This window comes from Eriocheir sinensis, chromosome 14 (assembly GCF_024679095.1).
Source record: "Eriocheir sinensis breed Jianghai 21 chromosome 14, ASM2467909v1, whole genome shotgun sequence".
Taxonomy (NCBI): domain Eukaryota; kingdom Metazoa; phylum Arthropoda; class Malacostraca; order Decapoda; family Varunidae; genus Eriocheir; species Eriocheir sinensis.
In genome coordinates, this window is record NC_066522.1 from 14,866,177 (window position 1) to 14,886,382 (window position 20,206).

General features: G+C 45.5%; 1 protein-coding gene across 1 annotated transcript in view; it reads right to left on the reverse strand.

Annotated features, from left to right (window-relative positions):
* Positions 1 to 20,206, reverse strand: part of LOC126998316 (nephrin-like) — a 135,529-nt gene that overhangs the window by 1,287 nt on the left and 114,036 nt on the right. Inside the window, exons 16-23 of the mRNA XM_050859802.1 lie at positions 13,583 to 13,764; positions 7,319 to 7,483; positions 6,729 to 6,842; positions 6,052 to 6,196; positions 5,150 to 5,347; positions 2,106 to 2,224; positions 1,070 to 1,781; positions 349 to 829 (exon numbers count right to left, since the gene is read on the reverse strand). Of these exons, the coding sequence (XP_050715759.1) occupies positions 399 to 829; positions 1,070 to 1,781; positions 2,106 to 2,224; positions 5,150 to 5,347; positions 6,052 to 6,196; positions 6,729 to 6,842; positions 7,319 to 7,483; positions 13,583 to 13,764 (2,066 nt within the window). The 3' untranslated portion in view covers positions 349 to 398. The remainder of the gene's footprint in view (positions 1 to 348; positions 830 to 1,069; positions 1,782 to 2,105; positions 2,225 to 5,149; positions 5,348 to 6,051; positions 6,197 to 6,728; positions 6,843 to 7,318; positions 7,484 to 13,582; positions 13,765 to 20,206) is intronic.

Here is a 20,206-nt window from a genome sequence, read left to right on the forward strand (position 1 = left end):
TATATATATATATATATATATATATATATACATACATATACATATGTATATAAATACATCTGTGTGTGTGTGTGTGTGTGTGTGTGTGTGTGTGTGTGTGTGTGTGTGTGTGTAATATTTATATACATATATTGCAGCATTTTTTTTATACCAAAGTTGTGGTGGATTAAGTCTGTGGGTCCGGGTGGCGGATCAGAAGTAAAGCGCTGCTCTTCAGAATTGAGAGGAAAGGTGTTGGCTATATTGGGCGTGCACATGACACTTTGTGTATTTATATTTTGCTGTTGTCCACGAGCCAAGGGTACGTAACGCGTCCTTGCGCTGCCCCAACACACAACGAGCGTTCACCTCGCGACTTGTAGCCTCCTAGCCGGCGAGCCGCGGGTCTGACGTGACGTTCACTTGCCGGCGCCCTGCCCGACACCGTCCCTCGCCTCGGACACGTCGCCCTTGCCCTTCTTGGAGTGGTCAGTGGAAGACCGAGTTCTGCTGAGCGTCGAGGTGGAGGCGGCGGCGGGGGCTGCCTCGGCGGGTGGGGGTGCGGCCTGACCTGCCCCGCCACCCCCCGCTGTGGGTGGGACGCCCACCTCCTGCCGCGGGCTGCCTCCGTAACCTGATGACCCACTGTCGTCCTGAGCAGCTCCTGCTGCGTCGGCGCCCTCCGCAGCCCGCGGGTGGTGGTGGTGGTGGTGGTGATGGCGGTCCCTGTGGGCGTCGTGTTGTCCCGCCGAGGCCTTGGAGTGTGGCCGCTGCAGCGTTGAGAACTGCGTCATCGCCTGCTGCTGCTGCTGGCGGCGGGGGCCCAGGGTGGCGTAGCTCCCCGCCCCGCCTGGGAGAAGCACTGGGGTTAGTCTACTTGTCACGCCATCATGAAGTTTCATCTCAAAATTATTGAAAGATTGTTCTCAACTTCCGGTCGATCGAGATCTGGCCTAATCCAGTCAATACAATCGACCCTGATCGTCTAATTTAGAAAAATTACATACTTATGTGAGAGTTGCCTCATGCATGGACAGACCAAGTAAGAATAATCGAAAAACATAATGCACGTCTAGGAAACTTATCCTACCTGTGCTGGCTGCAGTAAACTCGCGGTGGTTCTGACTGTAGGCGTTGAACTGGTCCAGGTTATGGAGGTGGTGGTGGCGGCGGCTGGCCTCATGGCCCTCCACCGTCCTCGGGGAGGCGCGGCTCTGGGCCATCTGTGCCAGCTGCTGCTCGGGGTGGTGGTGGTGGTGGTGCGGGTGGCCGCCCTGGGGGCCGGGCCGCCGCTTCTCGTCCACAGAGTGTCGCCGCGGGTTGTCCGTGACGGCGTGGAAGTAGCCTCCGGTGGGGGCTGACAGGGGCTCCAAAGGGAACATTCCTGGTGCCTGCTGATGATGTTGCTGCTGTTGCTGCTGGTCTGGCGTTGGTTGCTGCGGCCGCTGAGCCTGGCCGTCGGGGTGGGAGCGCTGGGAGCGACGCGTGAGAGTGCCACGAGCGTCTGAGGTCATTGGGCACACGTCAGGAGGATTCCCGGGGCGCGCCATCACGCCCTCCTCGGCGGGCAGGCTGTTGTGGTTCTGCGGCAGCGGGGAGTAGTAGTAGGCGGTGTCCTCGCGGTACTTCTGCAGGTACAGGCCCCCATTCTGGTGACTCCTGTTCCCGTTCCTGTAGGCGCTCCTGGAGACGCCCCCGACGAGGCTCTGGTCCGCTGCTGGGGCAATTGGTCCGCCGGGGTCGCTGCCGTGGAAGAGGCTTGTTTGCTCCGTCTCGCCCATCCCCGCCTGGCCCTCCACGCACTGCACGGGGAGGAAGGAACGAGGACGAATGCATAAATTAACCTTGTACATGTTTTAATAGTCAGTGGTAATGTCTTTGTTTTGTTTGAGGCATATTGAGAGTCGGTGGTCACTATCTAATACCAAAGATATTTATTCTCTCTATCACTTCACGATTTGCTACCACTTTAACCCTATTCAGCTATAGAATAAATAGCATAATCTAAACAGGTGAGATAAGGCAACAAAACCAAAGTGTCAGGATGGAACAGACGAGCTCAAGGCTGTCGATTATAAGTTTTAGCTCTGCGCCGCGTGAGGCATGTCAAGGAGTGACGGACATACCCCTCTGGTGATGGCGGTGAGTCCCTTGGTGGAGGTGATGGGGAGCTCGTCTCCCTGCGCCGTGCCCGGAGTGGTGGCCGGCGAAAACACCTCCAGCGTCGTGGTTTTGCTCGAAGACGCTGTTAGAGAAAGAGTCTGGTGTTAGTGGGCGTGAGGGAGGACTCATATTGCGGAACCTTTGAGTCACTGAAGAAAGGAAATTGTAATGAATGACAGACAGCCTCTACATTATTCAACATTTTCCTAGTATTGTTGTGGCTTGTGCACCACCCAAGAGATATATTTCGAAGTCATATTTGCTAAAGGAAATATAAACGGCAAGATAAGTGACCGTTTCCAGCAGTTAATACTTTGATTATGTGTATTGAGATGCGCGACAGACGACCTATACAATACTCAACATTTTCCTAGTATTGTTGAGGCCCGTGCAGCACCCACGAAGTCATTATTGATAAAAAAAACGCAAACTATATAACAAGTGGCCTTTTCCAGCAGTTAACTCTTTGATTGCGTGTATTTAACTGAGCGACAGACCGCCTATACATCAGTCAAGATTTTCCTAGTATTGTTGAGGCGCTTGCACCACCCACTATAAACACTTCAAAGTCGTTGTTGGCAAAGGAAATGTAAACAGTGAGATAAGTGACCTTTTCCAACACTTAATACTCTGTTTGTATTCGGCTGAGCGACGGACAGCCTATAGAATATTCAACATTTTCTTGGTACTGTTGAGGCGCGTGAATCACCCAGGAAGTCACTGTCGATAAAGGAAACGCAAGCAGTATAGTAAGTGACCGTTTCTTGCTTTTAACACGTCCTTATTGTTGAAACCAGCACGCGTACCACCCACGACACAAAAAAATATCATGCCTTTGTTTGTACTGGTAATGAAAATCAACTCTTTATAACAAGTCACGATACTCAGAAGGAACAAGAAATGAAAAACAAATCTCTATAACGTCTCGATATTCAGGAGGACGTCATGTCGCTACGGAGAACCCACTTGAATCAGCTTATTCCTATAGTATTGTTGCAGTACGCGTAGCACCCATGGCACGCCACTCTGACCCCCCTTTTTTTTCAGCAAAGGAGACAGCACAAAGGCACCAAAAAAGGAAACAACAATAAAAAAAAGCCCGCTACTCGTTGCTCCTATAAAGAATCCGAAGAGGTGGCCGAGAGAGCAGTCAATTACGTGGAAAGAGGTGTCCTGATACCTTCCTCTTGAATGTTTGGTAGAGGAAATGCAGAGTATGTAACAAATGACCATACAGCTCCGCAAGAAAGTTTGTTAATGCTGCCCTTGACTTTGTTGGTATTTTCCTGTAGTTGTTATCGAGACACATGAATCATTGTCAGAGAAGGGAATGTAAACGCTGCTATATGAAGCTAGCTAATTCGTCTTATAATGTCAGATGAAAATGAAGTAAAATCTGGTTAACAACGGGATGTTATTATTTTTAAAGATATTCTCGAACTTTTTTGGGGTTTGTAGAGACACACAGGCAACTACGAGCAAAGACGTGTTCAAGGGCTTAGATATTTTTTGTTTATACTCCGACGGTCGTTGACAAAAGACATTAGGAACCGATTTGCTTTTTGTTAGTACGAATGGTGATATATTTTTCGGTGGTACCAGTTAGAGTTTTATGGAGTTTGGGGTTTCAAATACCCTCCTCCCCCTCCCTTTCCGCTTCCGCTTCGGACGTGTATGAAACTGGGTCGTTTTCTCAAATGGAGTAAGAAGGTGAAGGTGTTAGATTTATGGCTGTTGGCTGACTTGGCGTCCTCGATTTTCACCTTCGCATTGCAGCTATTTAGACTCTGGGCGCGGCGGGTGAATGGGCCTGAGCGCCGAGCCTTGGAAGTGACGAGTCAGGGGAGAGGCGGTTCGAACACTTAATGGAGTCGTGTGTGGCGTTAGGAAGGGCACCAGGTCATGAAAAAAAACGAAAACAACAAAGACGAATCACAACCTTAAAAAAAAAAAAACGAACCACATCCCTAAAAAAAAAATGAACCACAAACCTAGAAAAAAGAAAAAAAAAAAAAAGGAAAACAAACAAACCAAAAATCGAAAAAAAAAGATGAGATGATAAACTAGAATAAAGAAGAAGGAGATTTTAACTACTACTTCGAATCGATGCAAAGAAGAAATAAAGAAACATGTGACTTCAAAAAAATAAATAATTCTTCCGAGATTTGTATTATTATTATTATTGTTTTTTTTTGTATTTTCTGATAGAGTTGCCGGTAACGTTATTTTTTTTTTTTTACCTGCGCTGCAACCTATTCACCTGTCCTCATTTGCGCAAATTATAGCATCAGTTAAAGTCAGATACTGGGCGTTGAATTATTGGAAGCACGAGATTAAAAAAATGGCGTGTGTGTGTGTGTGTGTGAGTGTGAGTGTGTGTGAGTGTGTGTGTGTGTGTGTGTGTGTGTGAGAGAGAGAGAGAGAGAGAGAGCATAGGCTTTATTTTCACTGCCTGACGATCAATCCTATTTCCATGCTATAATAGATGGGTTTCAATACTAAATGGAGGTCACAGCGATATTGAAATAAGGTCATGATCCTCCACGGCCATGCATTAGTATACGATCAGTTAATTATTTCTGTCACATGGGGCTATTAATGTGGGGGCGGCGATAATGAGGTGATAAAGGCTATTAATTAAGAGATATTGCATAGCTTCGGCCGCCTGTGATGTTGAATTAGAGACTTTGAAGGAGAAAGCGAGTCTGTGTTTTACTGATGCAGAAAGAAGAGGAGGAGGAGCTTGTGTTTAGTCCGTCATGTTTAAGAAGAGAAAAAAATATATATAGTATGTGTTTTGTTACCACATAAAGATGAAGAAGATGAGGATGAAGAAGATGAGAATGAAGAAGAAAAAGAAGGAAAATATACGTGATACCGCGTTGGGAAGACAAAATGAACCTCTTCGTCAAGGTGAGGAGAGGATACTTATTTTGTTGATCAATTAGGAAGCATTAGGTCAGCATAAGAACTTCGCATCCCAGGACTCACTCACTCACTCACTCACCCGACACTCCGCGGTTGTTGTGGGCTGCGCGCCGCCTCACGAAGCAGGCGATGATGGCGATGTTGAGGGCCAGTAGCGCCGTGCCCGCCAGCGTCATAATGAGCAGGATGAGGCGAGGCACTCTGGACCCCGCCCCGCCCCCGCCCTCACTGCTGCTGCTACTACTGCTGCTGCTACTGCTGGCGCTCTCTGCTACCCCTGGGATGGAGAAGGGAGGTGAGGGAGGCCGTGCTGGAAATGGTGATGTGAGTGGAATGGGTGATGTGATAGTGGTGATGTGAGAAGAAGTGTCGCTGAGTGAAGGTGACAAGAAGTGATGAAGTGGTGATATGTGACATGAAAAAGTGACACGAAAAAGTGGTGACATGATTAGAAGTGGTGATAACAGAAGATACTGAGGTGACAGTAGGCGATGTAATAAGAAGGGTTGCTGAGTGAAGGTGATAAGAAGTGATGAAGTGGTGATATGTGACATGAAAAAGTGACATGAAAAAGTGGTGACATGAGTAGAAGTGGTGATAACAGAAGATACTGAGATGACAGTAGGCGATGTAGTAAGAAGTGGTGATATGTGACATGAAAAAGTGACATGAAAACGTGGTGACATGATTAGAAGTGGTGATAACAGAAGATATTGAGATGACAGTAGGCGATGTGATAGACAATGGAAATATGACAGAAAGCGATAACATGACGAAGGGGCGAAGAAGTACCGGTCTAGTAACATGACATGAAAAAAATGAAATAACGAAGCTGTAACATGACTAAGAGTAACGATATGACAACCAGTGACGACCAGAGAACCGCACCAATACTCCAAAACACCATAACAGAAAACGGCCCCGTCCTGCGTGCATGCAAGGGAAACTGCACCATAGGAGTCAAAGGGTAGACGCACGTACCCAGAGTAGTGGCGGTGAGGGGAGGCGCTGAGGGCCGCGACACGCCTTGAGGGTTGTAAGCCTGCACGGTGAAGGAGTAGAGAGTGCCGGGCGAGAGGTCCCTCACTACCAGGCTCGTCCTATCGCTGCCAGTCACGTTCATAACCTAGAGATGGGAAGGGAACGGCATGAAGAGAGTTTACCTAAAGAAGACTTGTAAGTATCATTAAGTTTGTGGTCTCATTCATAGCTTGTTGGTGTGAAGGGAACAGCATTAGGGTATGACGAAAGAGACATTGGAGGTATTACTAAGCTTGTGGTTCCGTTCATAATATGCTGGTTGGGAAGGGAATATCATTAACAGGGTACAAGTAAGAGGCAGTGGAATTCTTAGTAAGCTTGTGGTTCCGTTCATAAGCTGATGGGAAGGGAACAACATCTAACATGGTACAAGTTAAGAAACACTGGAAGTATAAGTGAGTTTGTGGTCCCGTATATAAGCTGATGGAGTGAAGGGAACATCATCAAGAGAGTTTAACTAAAGAGTCAATGGAAGTATCAGTGAGCTTATGGCCCCGTGACAGACAAAAGGACAGAAAGAAAGAAAGAAAAAAGGCTAAGTGGAGGAATGGAATATAAGAAAAAGCTAAACTCTTTTCAACACATGCCCTCCAGTACCACCACCACCACCGGCTCACCTGCACGGCCTCCTCGTCGCCCCGCCACACGGTCAACAGGTAGCCGGTCGGGGTGCTGCGGCTAGCGTCTGATCGCCACACCAGTATCACCTCACTTGTGCTCACGTTGGCCACCTGCCGAGACCAGAGGAAGTGTTATCGGAGGTTCTGTGAGGCCTCGAGTTAGGACCTATTATATCACGTGGAGGGAGAAGAGGAGGAAGAAGAAGAGGACGAGGAAAACGAAGAAGAGAAGGAAGAACAAGAACAGGAGAGTAAGAAGTGCAAGACCAAGAAGAGGGAAAAGAGAAAATAGAGTAAGAGGGAAAGGAGAAAAGGAAGAATCAAGGAAAAAAACAAGAATAGAAACAGGAAAAAACCCCCAGAGGGAGAAGGATGGAAAAGAAAAAAAAATAAAGTCAAGTGAATACTAAGAAAACAATAACATAAACAGGAAGAAGAACTGGAAAACAAAGATGAAACAAGAGAATGTCAGAAGCATGTGAAATAAGAAAACAAAGAAAAGACAAACCAATCTAAAACAAACAAAAGAAACAGCCTTGAACTCCACTCCAAAGAAGAACAGGATAAAAGAGCAGACGCCCACTCACAGCCAGGCGTCTCGGGGTGGCGGGAGGGACGGGGGGCGTGAGGGAGACGGTGGCGGTGTGCTTGCCCAGGGCGTTTGTGGCGGTGCAGGTGTAGGTCGTATAGTCCTCGGGGGTCACGTCACGCACCTCCAGCCGTGACGCCCACTCCACCACGCCGTCCACCAGCTGAAAGGGGGATTTGGGGGGACATCAGTATATGCTTGTTACTCTCTACTCTGTTCTTCCTCTCTATGTTAATCTAGCTGTCTCTCTTTATTCTGTTGTCTTTGTATTTATTTATCCATATATATTTAAAATGGGGGTTTAGGAGACATCATATACTATCAGTGTAGCTATTTCTCTCTATTCTGTTCTCTCTCTCTCTCTCTCTCTCTCTCTCTCTCTCTCTCTCTCTCTCTCTCTCTCTCTCTCTCTCTCTCTCTCTCTCTCTCTCTCTCTCTCTCTCTCTATTTATCTATCTATTTGTCTTTAAAAAGGGGTTTGGGGGGCATTCAACATTACTGCGTTTATCTTTTTTTTATTTCTCTATCTATTCGTCAATCTGTTTCTTTGTCTGTCCATCTATCTTTGTCTCTATCTTTTGCTTACTTCATTGGGGACGATTAAAAGAGGGAAGTTTGTGTTTGTGTTTGCTTGTTTGTGTGTGGCTGTACGTTTTGTGATATTGTTTTGTGTCTCTTATCCTGAAATATACATCCTCTTCAACCTTCCTCGTAAGACGTTCGTTCATTGTATCATTCCTCTATTTTCAAGTTTTTTTTCGTAAATTTGTCATGTGTCTTTACTTTCTTCATATCAACTTTTGTATTCTTCGTTTAACACCAGGTCTTTCTCCCTTTGTGTGCCTCATCACCTCACATCGCGCTCTCCTCCATTATGTTCCCGGAGTATATTAATTCCAACACGTCGGAAGCATTTCTCGTTCAGACAACCTTGGCACAGACCCACATGTAATGGCGCGCGTTTTTTTTCCTGAGCTCTGAATCCACTTTGCTGTAATTAGTCGCAGGTGTTTTCTTTCTCTTTCTCCTCACGCTGCTGCTATCCGGGTTCATCAGCATCCCTCTTCGATTTAGATTTCCGTCGCCGTTACAAGTCGATTTTCAAAGCCCTTTTCGCATTGTTCTCACACTCTGCATCTGTAAACCTGTTCGATACCCGTTCATGAGTGTGCGATTAATTCAACTCATTTGTGAACTCACTCTTCTCTCTCTTGACTTCTATCTTCCTATCTGCTACTAATTTGTTAACCCAGTCTGTTTTTCCTATTTATCTACTTAGCTGTCTACTTACTTACCCACTTTCCTACCTTCCTATCTATCGCTAATTTGTCAACCCAATCTTTTCTTCTTACCTACAAATCTGTCAATCTACCACTAACTTGTCAACCCAGCGTTTCTTCGTACCTACCTGCCTACTTACTTTCCTACTTACCTGCCTATCTACCTACCTGTCTACCACAAATTTGTCAACCCAGTCTTTTCTTTCTACCTACAAAGCTATCAGTCTACCACTAACTTCTCAATCTAGTATTTCTTCCTACCGACCTACCTACCTACCTACCTTCCTATTTACGTTCCCACCTATCTACCTATCTGCATAATGAAATCCGTCCCTGAAGACCAGTAAACTTCCCTCCCTGACGCAGCATGAGGCGAGGAAGTCTACCGCTAACTTCTCAATCCAGTATTTCTTCCTACCGACCTACCTACCTACCTACTTACCTACTTACCTGTATCTACCTATCTACATAATGAAATCCGTCCCTGAAGACCAGTAAACTTCCCTCCCTGACGCAGAATGAGGCGAGGAAGTCGAAGCGGAGAATATAATTAATCGCCACAACACGCCAGCAATTACTGACTTTTCCCTCTTGTTTCCTCTTCCCTTTTTAACGGGGAACGACACTATTCATCATGCTGTGTGAGGCAATTACACTTCCAGGCCCGTTTTTCCGCCTGCAAACCATTACGAGTTGTGCGGAAGATTAGTGGAATGGAGTGGAGTGGCGGAGGAGGTGGGAGAGGTCGGGGAGAGGTTTAAGAGCTCAAGAAGGAATGAGAGGACGAGTTATGAGGAACTGGATGAGAAGGATGGGAAGGATTACCTAAGAGGAACTGGGTGAATAGATGGAGAGCCTCGGTTTTGAAATTCATGGGAGATATAGTGGACGAGTTAATGGGAGCTGGATGAGAAGATGGGGATGTTTATAAGCTTGGGAAAGGATGGGAAGAACAAGTTTAAAAGAGAACTGGATTAGAAGGTAGAGAGGATCGGCACAGGAGCTAAGGGAGGATCGGAAAGATGAAAATAATGAAAGAACTGAATGAGGAAGTAGAGAGGTCATGTTCACGAGCTCAGGGAGGGTAGGAAAGAAGAGTTAAAGAAAGAACTGAATGAGAAGGTGAAGTGGATCAGTTTAAAAGCTCATGAAGGATAGAAAGCACGAGTTAAAAGTATGATCTGGATGTGAAGTTGGCGAGCATCGATTTAGAAGCACATGGAAGATATAGAAAAGAGGAAATTTGAAAAGAACTGGATGAAGAGAGACAGACAGGACCGATTTAGGAACTCGGAAAAGGATAGGAAGGATGAGATATGAAGTTGGAGAGCCTCGATTTAGAAGCACATGGAAGATAGAAAGGAGGAATTTAGAAAGAACTGGAAAAAGAGAGAGAGAGGACCGATTTAGGAGCTCGGAAAAGGATCGGAAGGGCGAGTTAGACATGTTCAGCAGCTCGGAAAGGATGGGAAAAGGAGTTAAGAGGTAGAACTTAATGAGGATTTGGAGATAATCGATTTAACAGCTCATGGGAGGGTAGAAAAGAAAAATTAAGAGCTGGATGAGAAGGTATATGGAGATTAGTAGGAGAGGCGAGGGAAAATGAAATACAACCGTTCCTTTCAACTTTCTTCTTAAATTAGAGTAGTAGAGTTCAGAGAGAGAGAGAGAGAGAGAGAGAGAGAGAGAGAGAGAGAGAGAGAGAGAGAGAGTCACACTCATACTTAATTCTCTCTCCCCCTCAAATGTAAACGATTCAAACCTTTTTATAATCTGCAGCTTACTCTCCATTTATTATTTTTTTTGATGGTGGAGTCTTTAACTTTTAATTGAGTGTGTGTCCATATATATTTTTTTTCCTTGCAAGATTTTATGATTATATTTAATGGGGAGCAATAACAGTAATATAATTTTAAAAAGAGAGAGAGAGAGAGAGAGAGAGAGAGAGAGAGAGAGAGAGAGAGAGAGAGAGAGAGAGAGAGAGAGAGAGAGAGAGAGAGAGAGAGAGAGAGAGAGAGAGAGAGAGAGAGATAGAGAAGTATAAATATTATCAACAGCACTATAAGTAAAATATTTTATATTAAATCATATAAAATTATAAATATGTTATGCAAGAAGGCGCCACTATAAACACTTGCACTTTGTAACAACGGACTGCGACCAAGAGAGAGAGAGAAGAGAGAGAGAGAGAGAGAGAGATAGAGAGAGAGAGAGAGAGAGAGAGAGAGAGAGAGAGAGAGAGAGAGAGAGAGAGAGAGAGAGAGAGAGAGAGAGATATTAAAACTTGGAACTTAGCGTAATTTCATATACAACTTTTAAACAGAGACTCATTAGAAGTGCCAAGTGAATCAGGAGCCTTCTTGGTGCGAGCTGCCTGATGCTGCGTGTGTGTGTGTGTGTGGAGGGGGGGGGGGAGGGGGGGTTAGGGTGCCGGTACCATGTGACAATTAAGACTAAGAACAATGTCTTCCCTTACTCCCTTCAGTAACTCCCTTCCATCACATACACTAACGTTAAGATTTCTTCTGCATCATATAACCCACCCACCCACACACCAGTTCACTAACCGTCGTAGTATAAGACATTTCGCCGCTCAAGAACACATATTTGACAAGGCTTTCGTAGGAGTTGTGGGCATTTCCAGGAGTACTTTCATGACCCTGGTGGTAGTTTGACCCTTCTTCCGTACCGTTAACCTCAAGAAACACTCATTAGAATCCGACTGACCCCCTCTTTGGACTTCAGAAATAGCTGATGTTAGAAGCGAACGTGTCTTGTAAGAGTGAGACAAGTTTCTTAACCTACGGCAGAACACCCAACACATACTCTGTCTACACCTCTACACACCTCTGTTTGTTTGACGGTATTAAAGGCACCGGTTTCTCAGTCTCAGTTAATACGTGTAGTAGTTTTATTTTCCCCCTATTTCCTATTTACTTTTCTACCCAACAATATGGTAGTTTGGTTGAGTCAGTCTTTTGGCCTCCTATAGAAATAACACCATGTATCTTTTCTACACGTCATGGATCAGACTGAATACATTACGTTGTCTTAGTTTGGCCACAGAGGTGTAGAGAAAGAAAACTGTAGGTGCTGAAGGGGAGACTGCACACAAACCAGAGGGAGTGAAGAACTGAATATAAGGAAACTATTGAGAGGAGGAGCAAAGGCCTTGACCCATAATTCTCAAACATTTCGGAACTTACACACACACACACACACACACACACACACACACACACACACACACACACACACACACACACACACATTGGTTAAGGCCTTGGGGAGGAGACACAAGGAGAAATGATAGGAGAGGAGGAGGATAAGGTGATGGTGAAGAAGGAGGAGGAGAAGGAGGAATGACGGAAGAGGAGGAGGAGGAGAAGTGATGAAATTGGAAGAGGAAGAATAACAGAAGAGGTGGAGGAGGAATGAAGGGAGAGGAAGAGGAGGAAGGATAGTAGAAGGAGGTGGGTATTTCCAGGGGTAGTTTTTTGAGCCTAGCGATAGTTTGACGTGGCTTCTGCACCATGAACGTTATAATACATTCACGAGGACCCGACTAACATCCTTTGTGACCTTGGAAAATAATGGTTGTGGGAGCCAAAATCGTCTGAGAATATGGTCCCATGATTGTAAACTATGAAGAACTCTGCACATTTTTTTTTACAGCTAAAGAAACAAGGGCAACAAAAAAAAAAAATATGTAAAAAAAAGCCCGCTAATCGCTGTGATGATATACTGAAAGATGAAATGCTAGGTTAAAGAGAAGAGAATGAGGATGAGGAGATGAGTATGAGGATGAGGAGAATGAGGAAGGAAGGATGAGAGAGAGAGGTATACACACATCTATAGCCAAATCCCTATCATTCTATTCCCTCACCACCTCTATGTATCGTCTATTCAACCATTTATCTTCCTTTTATAGACTTCTCACTATTATTCCCCTCCCTAACTCTCTCCTCTCCTTCCCTCTCCTCTCCCCTCAATCCCTATCTTGATCCTATTCCTCCCCCTCCAGTCTCCTCCCTAATCTCGTTCCTCCCCTTACCTTTCCCTCACAGCGTCCATTAATCTCTCTTACATGTCTTTCGTCTTGTGAATCTTGCATAGCTCACGCCTTCTCTCTCTCTCTCTCTCTCTCTCTCTCTCTCTCTCTCTCTCTCTCTCTCTCTCTCTCTCTCTCTCTCTCTCTCTCTCTCTCTCTCTCTCTCTCTCTCTCTCTCTCTCTCTCTCTCTCTCTCTCTCTGTCCTCGTTCACTTTCTTCTTCTCTCTTATACTTCCCTTATTTTCTTTCTTTTCCATATGTCTTTATCCTTGCTTTTCCCTTTCTTCCTTATTTTTTTCTATTTGTTTCTTCTTATCTGTATTTTTCGTCCTTTTTTTTTTCCTTATTCTCTGTTTCTCTCTTCCTCATACCTCTCCTTTCCTTGCCTTTTCCTTCTCCTTCCTTTTTATTTCCTCTCTCTTCTTCCCATTCTCTCTTTCTCTTTATCAATAGTCTCTTCCTTCTACATCCTCTAATTCACTTTTTTTTTCTCTTTCGTTATCATCGCCTTTCTTGCCTGTCATCCCTCTCTTCTTCCCCTTACCTCCTCTTTCCTCCTCCTCCTCTTCCGTCATTCCTCCTCCTCTCTCGCCACCCTTTCTCCCTCCTCCTTCTCCCTCACTACTGTCCTTCCTTCTCCTTGCCCTCTCCCTTCATTCCTCCTCCCCCTCTTCTGTTGTTCCTCCTCTGTCATTCTCGTTACTCCTCCTATTCTCTCATTCCTCCTTTTCTTCTTGCGTCCCTTCTCCTCCTTCACTACCACCTTCTCCTTCTCCTCTTCCATCATCTCTCCTCCTGTCTCCTCTCCCGTTCCTTTCCCTCTTCCTCTACCGTCCCTCCTCGTCCTCGTCCTTCTTCAGTTCCTCCACTCCCCTCCTTCCTTCTCCTCTTCCTTTTCTCCTCCTCCTCTCTCCGCCTTCCTAAACTTACCGTCGACCCCTGAAATGAGAACTTCCTGCTGGCCGTGATGGTTCTCCCGTCTCGCGTGGCCCAGTGGAAGGTGGGCGGTGGGTGGGCTTTCATGTGGCACTCCAGCACCCCACTTCCCCCTAGCGGCGCCCACGAGCTGCCCACCACCTCCCCGGGGCGCGTGTTGGTCCACCACGGGGCCTCTGTAGGGAGAAAAGGGACATAAAAGTAACTGTTTAGGTCCTGAGGTGAGTGAGGTCGCTTTTTTGTAGCTCAATTTCGCCGTCGGGGTGGAAATTGAGAGGCATATGAGGAGCTGTTTAGGTTGGTAGTCATGTTGTTTGTTTTAGTTCCACAATGGTGTGTGTGTGTGTGTGTGTGTGTGTGTGTGTGTGTGTGTGTGTGTGTGTGTGTGTATTTGTGTGAGTGTGTGTGTGTGTGTGTGTGTGTGTGTGTGTGTGTGTGTGTGTGTGTGTGTGTGTGGGATGGATTGGGAAGGGAAGGGAGGAGGGGGTTGGTGCATGCAGCGGCGGGGGGGATGCAAGGAGGGGCAGGAGGCAGGTGTTTAAAGCTGTCTGGATGGTGTGTCACCCTTGGCCGGGGCTTGCAGGGCCCGGAATGTTGTGCTCCTGTAACCCAAGGTCTTGTCTTCCCTTTGAGCGGCCGACCTGCCTGCGAGAGCCTCTGTGTGCCGCCCCAGCTGGTCCTCCCTGCCCGCGTCGAGGAATGTGGCGGGGTTGTGTATAATATGTTGTTTTGAGGTTGTAATTCCTCTCTACGTTATTGCCGACTAAAAAGTGTTGACATACTATTACTGATAAATTCAAAGGCAGCAGTAATGGGAAGTAAGAATCGGTTTAGTTTGATATTTGTAAATACCTACATTATTATTTTTATTTTGTGTAGGTATTATCAGGGGGGAGGGGTGTTTAGCCTCCTCTACACAATAATGATGGAAAATAAATGTTTCGCTCTTCGTGTTACATTTGCAACGCGCCACACGCTCGCATAATTCGTAGTCAGTATATTATTGCAGTGTAATTAAAGAAGGATGAGGAAGAAGCTTCCTCCAAATTTTCGAGGATTTACATCCGGGAGAGTTCCAAGTCACAATAGAGGCCAAGGCCTCGAGCACGCGATGTTGCCTCAGCGCAGTGCTTTTGTCGGCTTTCCTCCCCCCCGGACTCAGCCTTCCCTCAGGGAGGCTGGTCTTGAGGGGCATTGTCTGTCAAGGACGCGATATATACGCCTGTGGCCCACGCATGACACCATTCTTACGTGGTGGGAGGTGTTGAGGGGGGGGGGGGGGGTTAGCCGAGGTGAAAGTGGCTCTAAAAGGGTTAAAAAAAAAAAAAATCTGTCTAGTTGACTAAAGTGGAGTCTTGTGCAACACAGTCCATTACCCGCCTCCTGGGGATGTGTCGCCACACAGCACCGCGGAGCAGCTTCTAATCTGTGAGGGCGTGTGCGGTGACGGAACCTTTGAGATGGAGGAAAGAGGACATGGCGGGTCACGTCCTCGTGCTTATTCTCGACAGCTGTCATTTCCAGCACACATACGCCGCTCCGGTCAGCCACCTGTAGAAGTGTGTGCCGCGGCTGTCCCGTCTGGTCCATCGTTAGCGTTATCTGTTGTCTGCTCTAGCAAGAGGGACGCAAGGGCACACAACAGGAAACAGCCCACAAAAACGAGGCTCCTACTAACAGAAAATATAAATATAGAGGTTATAATCTTGAAAAGACATACAGCGCTCCCTAGGCCTTGGGATAGAGACGTGAGGGTATACAAGGCAGGGCGGGGAGAGGCGGGGCTTGGGGCGGCGGCGGCATCAAAGAAACAAGCAACAGCAAGGGTGTGCCGCCGCGTGAGCCAGTGTCCGGTGGGGAATCAATTAGCCAGCGGCGGCGAGGGCCCGGGAGGCGGCGACACTAGTGAGGGTACTGGCGTGTGGCTGAGGCGGCGTGCGGCGGGGGGGCAAAGGAAGGGCTTGGTGGTGGTTTGTCAGCCGCCCAACGAGGCTGCGTGCGTGGTGCTGTGTGGCCGCGATGGGGGGGGGGGTGGTCATGGGGGGGGGGGAGTGCATGTGTCACCCGCACAACAACTCTCTTGGCATAAATGGTGCTTGAAATGTTCATGGCCGACATTAATTTCTCCGCCGCCCACATAATTGCGTTTAATATATCATTTGTATTACGAAAGTTTCGGAATTTAAGTGCTGGCTAAATTATGTAAGCTACGCACGTGTATATTAATAAGTCTTTAAATATCTCTCTCCATCCATCTGTCTTTCTATCTATTTATCTATCTATTTATCTATCTATGTAGGGACCAATAGATAGATAGATAATAGATAGATAGATAGATAGATAAATAGATAAATAGGTAGATAGACAGATAGATAGATAGATAGATAGATAGATAATAGATAGATAGATAGATAGACAGATAGATAAATAGATAGATAAATATATACAGATAGATAGACTGATAAGGTAGATATTTTTCCACAGCACAAAATCTTATGAATAGTAAACAGCATCTTGTCATTATTGCCTTTTTACAGCCTATAATCGTGACAGTGTATCTTGTGCTGGCTGGGCAGGCTGAGCGTCGCCCTTCCTCGGTAAGCTGAGACACTAACCGATGGGTGGAAGGAAAGGCCGAGAGTATCAGGGCTCGAGTCTGACGCTGCCGGCGCTTCCACGTGGCAACGAAACCAGACACTGCCCTATAGAAGCTCAGAGCCTGTGATCTTAAACAAATTTGGCCCGTCGATGCTATACAGTGAAGCCACAAATTTGGCCCGTCGCTGCTACCGGGTTAAACGTGTCGGCGCCTCTGTTCACGTGTTTAAAAAGCCTCTCGTATAAGTTGTTGGGATTTTCATGGAGTACTTTGTGATGTTAGTGTTAGTTTTACCCGACTTCTGGATCAATATTGACGTGTGTTAGGAATCAACGTCCTTCGCGCGGCCCTTGACTCCGAGGCGCACGTCTCCTCCATCTCCTTTAAGGCCTTCATAGTTTGGTTATTCATCCGCTGTCTCGGGTGTAGGGCGGCCAACACAAGGTCTGGGTTATCCTTTGTGTTGTCCCTAATGATATACGTGCTGCTCGGTGGACTGAGGTGGGATTACTTTATAATTGTTGTAGTCTATTGGTATTTCCTATCGCCAAAGAAGATGCTGTACGAAGTGATGAAAAAAAAAGGTCTGTTGTTTTATTTTACCTGTTGACTTTATATTATTGTAGATACCACCGTGCTTACGTTCTTTTTATGTCACTAGGAAACACTACAGTAATAGGAACCTTTATTTATCGCTATCAGATCATGGATTAGGTGTTGTTTTGGTGACTTGCAGTGATGACACACACACACACACACACACACGCACACACACACAAAAAGGAAGAAGCTATAGTCCGTGTATTTTTTGGACTGAAATAGCCCTGAGAGGTAACGAGATACAAAATGATGACGTTACACTATCGACGGCGCCTATAGCTCTTAACTAACACTAACAACCCAAAGAATATACTGTACCGAGAACGACATTAATTTCATGAAGATACAAAACCACGGTCTAGTAATTCATCTTTAATAGCCGTCGGAACTTAGTCTGGTACAGGTAATAAGACACCAAGACTGAAAATCAACGCAGAACACCCTCACAAGTTCGCTCTCGTGCAAAGGCCACAATAACACATGCAGGAGGAGAGGCAGGAGGAGGAGGATGATGCGAGGTTTTGATGAATGAGTTTGGTCCGTTTCGGGTAACTCGGTTTTCGGCTCAAGTAGGTGAGATGGAAGGAGGACGAGAAGGAGGAGCAGGAGGAGGATGATGAAGAGGAGGAGGAGGAAGAGAAAGACTTTGAAGCATGAGTTTTGTTCGTTTGGTCTAACTAGCTCAGCCGAGGTTCAAAGGGGAGGAGGAAGAAGAAGAAGAAGGAGGAGGGCATGCAGAAGGAAGGAGAAAGAGGAGAAGGAGAAGGAGGAGGAGGAGGAGGAAGTTGACGAGGACGAAGAACGAACAGGAGAAGGAGGAGGAGAAGAAGGAGGGAGAGCACGACGAGGAGAAAGCAATTGAGGAGGAAGTAGAGAAGGGAAAGGAAGAATAAGGGGTAGATGCATGAAGTAAGAGTAGAAGTAGAAGGAAGAAGAGGAGAAGGAAGGAGTTGACGGGGAAGAGGATCAGGAGGAGAACGAGATGAAGGCTGACGAAGACGAAGAAAATGAGTAGGAGGAGGGGGAAGAGAAGGAAAAGAGGGCAAATGTAGGAATAGGAGTAGGAGGGAGTAAAGAATGAGAAGGAAAAAGACAACAACGAGGAGGAGGAGGAGGAAGGAAAGGAATATGAGGAGGGAGAAAAGGAGAAGGAAAAAAAGGGAAGGACTGGACAAATGAAGTAGAAAAAGGAGTCAGAAAAGAAAAAGGAAGAAGAAACACACGGAAATGAAAGAAATGAAGAAGAGAATAGCGAAAGAGAAAGGGCAAGCATGCAGGCCTCTACCCCTCTTCCTCGGCTCCGTCCCAGGCAGGTAGTTCGCTGTTACATGGCGACTTCGAGGGCGACGCAAGACTAACAAATGCCGGCGTGTCAGCGGAGTTATTCAGGACTGACACCATCCACACTTATTCCACAGCTCTCCTCCGCGCTTGCTTGCTGTTCCGTCTGATTTTCTTTACTTTGTACCTTAACCTTGTTCTTCCACCTACATGCAGCTTCTCTCCATCCACGCAAACACACACATATACACGCACTCGCTCTCTGTTTGGATTTCTGTTTCTGCTTCTATTTCTGTTTGTCCTTGCTCGTGGTGTTGCCGGTGTAGAGTTTGAGAAAGATGTGAAGAGATGCAGTGAAAAGGGACCATTAGCTTTGTGTTTTATTATTTTACTGCGTCTGGGTGAATAGTGTTAGGGTGTCTGGGTTAGTGTCTGGGTGTATAGTGTATTAAAGTTAGGCTATGTTATTGATCTGAAAAAAAAACAAAAAAACATAGAGAAATAAGGGAAGTTGTGTGACCTAACTTACATCTTGAATTTGAGTAAGAGTTGCATAGCTGATTTAAAAAGGTTTGAAATCCATAGAGAAGTAAGGGATATTGGGTCACTTCATAATGCATCTTCTTGAATTTGGGTAAGAGTTGAAGAGATATTTGCAGTGGAAGTAATGGTAATCAGCTTACTCAGTTTCTTCAAATGGTAATTCTCTGGTTTGTTGTGTGGGTTTCGCTTGCAAATGAAGTGCTGATTAATGTAGTAGGATTGGAAATACGTGGGTGGCGTTATATATGTGTTGAAACTAATGCGTGGGTTAATACTTGGTTTTAGAGTATTTCGTATCTTAATAAGTCACGAACAACGCTGTACCGGACGCATATTCCCAATCTCTCTGCGGGTATGTGGTCCCTGAGTGAAGGCCTCGTGTGTAGCTTTGAAAATAACCACGAGGAGAAAATTACTTTCACAAACTCTAACTTTACCTAACCTAACCTAACTTCTCACCTAACCTAACCTAACCTAACCTAACCTAACCTAACCTAACCTAACTTAACCTGTTCAAGAGTGAGCGCCGCATAGCCAGACTGAGAAGGGAAATACGCGTAACGGGCTTTTCATCTTTTCTAGCCCCCTTAACCTGCCTACTTTGCTGTAAAAATAACACGCGGACGAAGTAACACGAACCAAAAAGAGACCAGTAGGAGCAAGCAAAAGCCATGCCATACACCGAGATCCTTATTTAGCTACTCTGTTTCCTGTTATCTGTGTTTTTGTCCCCTGAACCAAAAAAGAGACCAGTAGATATCCCGTACCACATTCTTTTTTATCTGCCCGTTATGATTCGTTTATGGAAATACTCTTTTACGACATCATGCATACTTTACCTGTAGCACTCGCTGTTCAATAATCCGGTGGGCGTCATTAATATAGATGTGTGGAGCAAGTGCGTAAAGAAATACACCGAATATGAATAATATACCAACCCCGAGGCGCGTACATTCATCACGTCTGAATCATCATTACCGCGGCCGTTTGTTTGAAATGCTCCCTCATTTAAAAGTGAACATATGTCATCGAATATGAATGTCATGTAGATCGGCCGCGATGAAAAATTAACGGAATAATTTGTGCCGACCGAGAGTGAGGGAAATACGCCGCCATTGAAACTTAATAATGAAGGCTCAGGTTGTGTTCTGTAAGTAGCTTTATTACTTGGTTTGTTGTTACTGTTGTTGATGTTGTTGTTGTTATTATTATTATTATTATTATTATTATTATTATTATTATTATTATTATTATTATTATTATTATTATTATTATTATTATTATTATTATTATTATTATTATTGCTACTACTACTACTACTACTACTACTACTACTACTACTACTACTACTACTACTACTACTACTTTCACTCCTATAGTTGTTGTTTTTGCTATTATTATACTATTATTATTATTACTAACAGATTATTCCTATTGCTATTGCTTTCGTCGTGTTGTTGTTATGGTTATTGTTGTTGCTGCTGTTGTTGGTGCTGCTGTTGTTGTTGTCGTCGTTATTGTTGCTGGTTCGGAATGCTTCCCTACAACGCCTCCCCTCTCTTGGTAAGTTAATATATTCCGTTGTCTGCAAAAAC